The 8,935-nt window shown below is 42.0% G+C and overlaps 1 protein-coding gene across 1 annotated transcript in view; it reads left to right on the forward strand.

Annotated features, from left to right (window-relative positions):
* LOC143816657 (TPR repeat-containing protein DDB_G0287407-like) overlaps nucleotides 1-3,563 on the forward strand; it is a 105,439-nt gene extending 101,876 nt beyond the window's left edge. Inside the window, exons 14-15 of the mRNA XM_077297314.1 lie at nucleotides 2,736-2,824; nucleotides 2,898-3,563. Coding sequence (XP_077153429.1) covers nucleotides 2,736-2,824; nucleotides 2,898-3,018 — 210 coding nt within the window. The 3' untranslated portion in view covers nucleotides 3,019-3,563. The remainder of the gene's footprint in view (nucleotides 1-2,735; nucleotides 2,825-2,897) is intronic.
* Nucleotides 3,564-8,935: the final 5,372 nt, after the last annotated feature.

Genomic DNA, 8,935 nt, shown 5'->3' on the forward strand with positions numbered 1-8,935 from the left:
ATAACTATCCAGCGCATGCGCCCCTGGACTTCCATGTGGGTGAAGGTACGGCACCCACGGCAAGCAGGGGATGGCGCGGCAGCTCACATAATGAATGACATACGTGGCGCCCAGGATTGCAATTGCAGGAAAATTTGCCCACTTCAGATGGATTTATTACAGTGCAGGAGAAATATGGCAATGCTATTGCTAACCAACAAAGTCTGCCTGTATGCTTTTGATGCACAACTCTGTCTATAGCTCAGCAGCGTGGCATCTCTCCCTGCTGTGCCTGTGTCTGTTGGTATGCTGTGCCGAGCATGGCATCACGAGTCTCATATAGACCTGATGACTCTATGTGGCCAGCCAATTACTGTAATGCCACAACCAAGATGGCTATGGCATTACAGTGACTGGCAGTCAATCCCCACATGTTTATTGGCTGTCTAAAAAGCACCAAATATGCGGGGTGGGGACTCGTGCTTGCGCACGAGCATTCAAAACTACTAGCTGAGTAACGAGCATCTCGAGTACACTGATGCTTGAGCGAGTGACAAGCACGCTCGCTCACCACTACTTTTGAACAATTTTGTGTATAATTGTTTTAAAATTTAACATGATAAATAGCGGATAGATCAAATTGTGTGTATGGAGTAATTGTCCAATATTAGATGACTGTCGCTGTTCTGTTATGTGAGTCTATATGTATAGCTAACTTACAGAGGACCCGTCGCCGGGTCAGAAGTGTCCAAATTTTACTATTATTTTATTCCTGCTGCTCCCCTGAGAATTTTTAGTTTTTTTTTATTAATTTTTTTTTTTTTTTTGGGGGGGGTTAAGGAATATGGGGTTATTTTTCATATGGTTCCAGGGACATGAGACTTTTTATTTAGCAGTAGTTTTTATTGTCGTTACAAAGGGGTGTATCTCATATGCTGCTTTTAGGCTGCTCATCATTATTGCCATGTAAAGTATGCCCCCTGTTACAGGGTGGTATACCGTATATTAATTGTCAGCTTGTGTAGGGAAAGAGAGGAAGGGACCGTGGATGTTGTGAGGACACGTGGGACTGTAGAGGGTGGTAGGACAGATGGGAGCAGGCAGGATAGAAGAGAAGAGAGTGTGGGAACGATGCTGCCTCTCATTTGGTTACACCCCAAACACCTCCTGCAAGTGTGCAGGCAGAGCACGAGCGCCGTTGTGGTGCATGTGACGTCACTACCCGGCCACGCGTATCCCTGCTCGCACCCTGACAATGCGGCAGAGCTCTTTCAGGTGCCAGGCGCCCACACCAATATGATTATATCAGCGCTTGTGTCCGGACCCCTGCCGGTATGGACTGCTGCCAGAACCAAGCATCTCTTTGATCCTTTTGTCCTGGCAGAGTGGCTATCTCCTTACATGGTAATTAACCATGTCAGTAAATAATCACAGACCACAAATGGACATCTGTCCATCTTTCTTTGATATGCCCAGACATTTCTTGTTCTGGTCATATCTAACAAAAGCATAAGTGGAATATTCTTGAATGGCCAAGTCAGTCACCTGATCTCAACCCAATTGAGCATGCATTTCACTTGTTAAAGACTAAACTTCAGACAGAAAGGCCCACAAACAAACAGCAACTGAAAACCATCGCAGTGAAGGCCTGGCAGAGCATCAAAGAGGAGGAAACACAGCGTCTGGTGATGTCCATGAGTTCAAGACTTCAGGCAGTCATTGCCAACAAAGGGTTTTCAACCAAGTACTAAAAAGGAACATTTTATTTAAAATTATTGAATCTGTCCAATTACTTTCGGTCCCTTTAAAAACAGGGTGGCACATGTTAAGGAGCTGAAACTCCTAAACCCTTCATCCAATTTTAATGTGGACACCCTCAAATGAAAGCTGAAAGTCTGAACTTCAACTGCATCTGAATTGTTTCGTTTAAAATTCATTGTGGTAATGTCTATAACCAAAATTAGAAAAATGTTGTCCATACCGTATACTCATGTATAAGCCGAGATTTTCAGCATATTTTTGTGCTGAAAACGCCCCCCCCCCCCTCTCGGCTTATACACGTGTCATTGTCCAAGAAGCTGGTGGAGGGAGGGGGAGCAGCGGCAGGAGTTGGTGTCTCTGAAGACATCATACTCACCCTCCTGGCGCCGTTGCCATGCATACGGCGATGGGACCGGGGGAGCCATGCATACAACGATGGGACCGGGGGAGCCATGCATATAACAGAGGGAGCCACACATACCAGGACAGGATGGGGGAGCTGTGCATACCTGGATGGGGATGAGGGGACAATGCATACCCGGCTTATACTCAAGTCATTAAGCTTACCCAGTTTTCCATGGCAAAATTAGGTGCCTTGGCTTATACTCGGGTTGGCTTATACTCGAATATATATATATATATATATATATATATATATATATATATATATATATATATATATATATATATATATATACACATTTATAGCTAGCAAGCTAATACATATATACATGTACAACCTAGGGCACTTCCATTTACATCCCTTTTCTTAAGACCATAAAGGGAAGCACTAAATAAACAGGCCCAGAAATCTGGAATCAAATGGAAAAAAACGCCCAGCAACCCAAAAATGGAATATCCATGGGAGCAGTGAGAATAAAATAAGAGCAATTACTGGCTATTTTAACTTGGTGATGGGTCCTTTTTAAGCAAACAGGTGTTTTGTGCTCAGTATACTGGTATGTTACAAATATATGTTTTTTCTTTACAAACAGCTGTTTGTGAATAAGCAGAGCTGTGTTCTGTGCGGAATGTATGTCACCATCATGGGGAGAGAAGCCTTCTTATGTCCTCAGCATTACAGGTAACTAATCAGGAGCTAGCATTAGCACTGTTAGAATTTATCTAAGAGCCTTACAAATCTTCTATTGTTCCAGGATTGGCATATCCCAATGTTTTATTTGCAAATTACCGATTCTGGAGCATCCACCACCCTCTACTGCTCTTCTGTGCCAAATGTGTGGCTTCCAGGAAACATGTATTGCCTTAAAAATGTAATTTCTTTTACATTAATTATGTTAAACTTTTTAAATTGTTCGTGTTTGATTTGTTAAAATGCTTGTCAATGTTTCTAATAAACCTAATTTAGAATGTGGTTGAATAATTTGCTGTATGATTCAAAGTTGGAATCCCTGCACCTCTCCTGTAATCTCTGTGCTCCTTGGGAGCAAGTTTCCACCCAGTCGCTCAACTCCGGAACAGAAAGCGGACTTCCAAAACATAAAATATTTCCAAATCTTCCTTTATTTCATAATTATTAAAAGCTTACAAATATGGCATGATGACGTTTCAGACAGAAATTGGCCTTATCAAGCCAAAATTATTGTCTTTTTATTTCAATTTTGGATTGAGAATGGCTGGTTTTTTTTTTTTTTCAAAATCTTTTCATTCGATGAGTCTACATACAATCACTTTGAATCAAATTTACAACTGTTACAATTACAAGGTTATTCTCATCCTTTTTCTATTTATCTTTTATATGTTACAACAATACTTCAACCGATTAGTACAAATCAAACAATGGAATACGAAAAACAAAAACAAAAACAAGATCAGGCCCTCAAACTCCCCAAGTTACCCCCCAGGTCCTCAAGGTTATACCAGGATGTACAGTACAGACCAAAAGTTTGGACACACCTTCTCATTTAAAGATTTTTCTGTATTTTCATGACTATGAAAATTGTACATTCACACTTAAGGCATCAAAACTATGAATTAACACATGTGGAATTATATACTTAACAAAAAAGTGTGAAACAACTGAAATTATGTCTTATATTCTAGGTTCTTCAAAGCAGCCACCTTTTGCTTTGATGACTGCTTTGCACACTCTTGGCATTCTCTTGATGAGCTTCAAGAGGTAGTCACCGGGAATGGTCTTCCAACAATCTTGAAGGAGTTCCCAGAGATGCTTAGCACTTGTTGGCCCTTTTGCCTTCACTCTGCTGTCCAGCTCACCCCAAACCATCTCGATTGGGTTCAGGTCTGGTGACTGTGGAGGCCAGGTCATCTGGCGCAGCACCCCATCACTCTCCTTCTTGGTCAAATAGCCCTTACACGGCCTGGAGGTGTGTTTGGGGTCATTGTCCTGTTGAAAAATAAATGATGGTCCAACTGAACGTAAACCGGATGGAATAGCATGCCACTGCACGATGCTGTGGTAGCCATGCTAGTTCAGTATGCCTTCAATTTTGACTAAATCCCCAACAGAGTCACCAGCAAAGCACCCCCACACCATCACACCTCCTCCATGCTTCACGGTGGGAACCAGGCATGTAGAGTCCATCCGTTCACCTTTTCTGTGTCTCACAAAGACACGGTGGTTGGAACCAAAGATCTCAAATTTGGACTCATCAGACCAAAGCACAGATTTCCACTGGTTTAATGTCCATTCCTTGTGTTCTTTAGCCCAAACAAGTCTCTTCTGCTTGTTGCCGGTCCTTGGCAGTGGTTTCCTAGCAGCTACTTTACCATGAAGGCCTGCTGCACAAAGTCTCCTCTTAACAGTTATTGTAGAGATGTGTCTGCTGCTAGAACTCTGTGTGGCATTGACCTGGTCTCTAATCTGAGCTGCTGTTAACTTGTGATTTCTGAGGCGGGTGACTTGGATAAACTTATCCTCAGAAGCAGAGGTGACTCTTGGTCTTCCTTTCCTGGGCGGTCCTCATGTGAGCCAGTTTCTTTGTAACACTTGTTGGTTTTTGCCACTGCACTTGGGGAAACTTTCAAAGTTTTCCCAATTTTTCGGACTTACTGACCTTAATTTCTTAAAGTAATGATGGCTACTTGTGTTTCTTTACTTAGCTGCTTTTTTCTTGCCATAATTCAAATTCTAACAGTCTATTCAGTAGGACTATCAGCTGTGTATCCACCAGACTTCTGCACAACACAACTGATGGTCCCAACCCCATTTATAAGGCAAGAAATCCCACTTATTAAACCTGACAGGGCACACCTGTGAAGTAAAAACCATTCCCGGTGACTACCTCTTAAATCTAATCAAGAGAATGCCAAGAGTGTGCAAAACAGTCATCAAAGCAAAAGCTGCCTACTTTGAAGAACCTAGAATATAAGACATAATTTCAGTTGTTTCACACTTTTTTGTTAAGTATATAATTCCACATGTGTTAATTCATAGTTTTGATGCCTTCAGTGTGAATGTACAATTTTAAAAGTCATGAAAATACAGAATAATATGTAAATGAGAAGGCGTGTCCAAACTTTTGGTCTGTACGGTCCTTTAAACGTCATCATCAATTGAGTAATTTCTGCTTGCATGTAACGGCATTCAGTAACAGTTCCCCATTTTCTGAAGAAGATTCCTGTGTTCCTCTCCTTTTATGACTCCGCGTCTATCTGTAATAAAGATTTTAAGGTGTCTATTTCAGAAATTCTAGGTTTCTGCTTTTCCAGCCAATGCCTCAGAATGCGCTTTTTTTACAACCAGTAAAACTATATGTATAATGTCAGGAACATTATAAAGCTTATTACTAGTGCCATTTTCCAGACTGAAGAAATGAAACAAACATGCCTGAATAGTTTTAGGTATCTTAACCTTCCAGATTTCTTGAACATATTCAATTACCTCCTCCCAAGCCCTTTGAATAAATGGACACTCCCAAATGCAACGTAGTAAATTAGCTCTATATAAATTACATTTCGGACAGCTGACAAGAAAATAGGCAGGGGTATTCCTGTAAGAGAAATTAAAGGCATAGATAAGGTGGCACAACAATTTGAAATGCATTTCCTTCCATTGCTCATTAATCATAACTTTTCTTACTTTAGTCCACCCTACTAAGATCTTCTAATACAAGTCCTCATCTGAGATAATCTTACTCCATGCATCAAATATTTTAGTTCTCCAGGGATCTTGTGTTTGTGTTTGAATATGATTGTGAATGTTGGAAAGAGAATCTGAAGTTGTAGCCAGACCAATCAAACTATCAAAGGTGTTTGTTTTCTCCACCTTTCCTAAATCTTTTACAAATGTTGTATAATGTTTTGTTAACTGTAAGAATTGTAGAAAATGACTATTTTCCAACCCATATTTGGCCGAGAATTCTGTCCTGCTCTACAGTCTCCCTTTGTCAGTTTATAAAACATACCCCAAAGGATTAATTCCCCTCTCCCTCCATATTTTAAATCATTTAATCTGCGAACCTTGTATAAAATTCAGGTCTTTCCAAATAGGTATATATTTAGAAACGCAAAATGGGAGTCTATATAGTTTCTTAACTGCTTTGCATGAGAAAGGGCTGTTTTTGGCCAAAACATTGACACACCATATGTGTAACTTTTAATGATGATACAATAAAGGAAGATTTAGAAATATCCAGTATTTAAAGACCGCCAATGCGCCTTTTCATGGCAGCAATTAAGGGTACTTAAACCAAGCTTTGCCATGCACCCAAACAGTGGGGGTATTGGCATATTCAGGACAAATTCCACAACAAATTTCTGAGTCTAATTTCTCCTGTTACCCTTGGTAAAATAAAAAATTTGAGAGTGAAAAGATAATTTTTGTGGATAAAATATGATTTTTTTTATTTTCACGGCTCTACATTATAAACTTCTGTGAAGCACTTGGGGGTTCAAAGTGCTCATCACACATCTAGATAAGTTCCTTGGGGGGTCTAGTTTCCAAAATGGTATCACTTATGGGGGTTTCCACTGTTTAGGCACATCAGGGGCTCTCCAAACGCAACATGGCGTCCGATCTCAATTCCAGCCAATTCTGCATTGAAAAAGTCAAACGGCACTCCTTCTCTTCCAAGCTCTGCCATGCGCCCAAACTGTGGTTTACCCCCACATATGGGGTATCGGTGTATTCAGGAGAAATTGCACAACAAATTTTGTGGTTCATTTTCTTTTTTTACATTTGTGAAAATAAAAATAAAAAACTGGTTCTGAAATAAAATGTTTGAAAAAAGTTAAATGTTAATTTTTTCCTTCCACATTGCTTGCTGCACGAAAAGAGTTCATTAACTTACTGAATGTGGTTTTGACCACCTTGAGGGGTGCAGTTTTTAGAGTGGTGTCACTTTTGGGTATTTTCTGTCAATTACACCCCTCAAAGTGACTTCAAAGGTGACGTGGTCCCTAACAAAATGGTTTTGTACATTTTGTTGTAAAAATGAGAAATCGCTGGTCAACTTTTAACCCTTATAACTTCCTAACAAAAAAAAATTTGTTTCCAAAATAGTGCTGATGTAAAGTAGACATGTGGGAAATGTTATTTATTAACTATTTTGTGTGACATATGTAGCGCCCCCACTGCCGCAGGGCCGAGGGGTACCCGGTACCGGGCCTCTGAGTCTCTGCTCTGGGGTTGTCATGGTGGCTAGGCCCGGTCCGTGACCCTGCTGAGGGGCGCACAGTAAATTATAGATGTGGATGGTGGTGGTGGTGCGGTGCAGTAAATAACGAGGACACCAGGTTGCAGTCTCTTTACCTCTTTACTGAAGGTCTCTGGGTCCTCAGTCCGGAATACGGTTCACCAGGCTGCGCAAGTCCGGCCGGTCCAATGGCACCTCCAGAGTTCTCTTTGCAGGTGGAAATCTGTGCCTACCTGCTAGCGCTATGTGTTGTGGTCCTTCCCTGCTGTGCTTACGGAAAGTCCCCACAACTGTTGTGTCTGTTTCTTAAGTTCCCTCACAACTCGATTAGATGATGTTCTGCTAATCTTCCGTCCCTCCCTGATGTTACGGTTAGGACGGCACCCGTATGACGGGTAGGCTCGGAGCTCTTCCGGGACCCTAGAGTCGCCCCTCTCCACAAGTTGCCCCCCAAGACTGCATAGGTGATTTAGGTGAGACAGCCCGCCTATGACTGACTGTCCTGCCGTTGGTTTGAAGTATTGCCTGAAGCTGAATATAGTAATACTTCCTCGGCGTTCCGGCCGCCGGTTGTGCGCCTCAGTAGGATGTTGCCTCGGTCTTACAGCACGACTCCTACTGGTATTCTCCTTCTTGCTTTGATCTCGTTTCTCACTCAGCACAATATATCTTGCTTCTGATCCTTTCTTAGGGCACCGCCGCTATGCTGAGCAGGCACGGTCCCGTAACGTTCCTTCCTGTTGCCAGGCCTCTGTCAGGGTCCCAAACCTGACAGGGACCCTACCGAATCTTCCCCCACAACACCCTCTGCCACCAGGTGTTGTCTGGTCCAACCCAGTCAGCTTTCTCAACTAACTTCCTGCCTGACCCCCAGTTTACCCACAGTGGTGAGGAGTGGCCTAATAAATAACACCCTTAGCTCCCCCTGGAGGCCCGACTGTGAAATGTATTGGTGTATGTGATACCTGGTCAGATGAACTCCTTCAGTGCCATCAGACGTACCATAGCTCCCCTTAGCGGCAGAGCTTCAGTACTGCAACGACCAGGACTCTGGGGCACTGCACTCCCCCCCGGTTAAATCCAGTACTCCGGGACTGGGAAGAAAACAACAATACATGTCAGCAAAAAGACATACAATTTTTGTGAGTGCAATAACAATAAGCATACTTGAACAGAGCTTCCCTTTATGGGAGGTGAGGACACTTGAACGTTACAAACATGGTTAAATACTTTTAAATAACTTTTCTATAAATAACTCTTCTTACCCAACTGGGTATTCTACTAAGTGCAAAATTTTTAAACATTAATTCAACATTGCCTTTAAGGATGTACACTCTAAATCCACTAAAGACCTTCTTATAACACATTATAAGGCTTAAGCAACTGTGCTACATTCTCCTACTTTACATCTGCAGGACCGCCTGTCCTAACGGCTCCAGACCTACTGCCTCTCCTTTCTATCACAGGACCGCTCCTTTCTGCCCGAGCCTTCTGTCCTTCCACTACTATACACAGTATAGAACATGTTTTTCTTTCAGTTTGAGATCACTGAGCCATCTCTATATGGCTCCTAAGAG

Source organism: Ranitomeya variabilis, chromosome 1 (genome assembly GCF_051348905.1).
Source record: "Ranitomeya variabilis isolate aRanVar5 chromosome 1, aRanVar5.hap1, whole genome shotgun sequence".
Classification (NCBI taxonomy): domain Eukaryota; kingdom Metazoa; phylum Chordata; class Amphibia; order Anura; family Dendrobatidae; genus Ranitomeya; species Ranitomeya variabilis.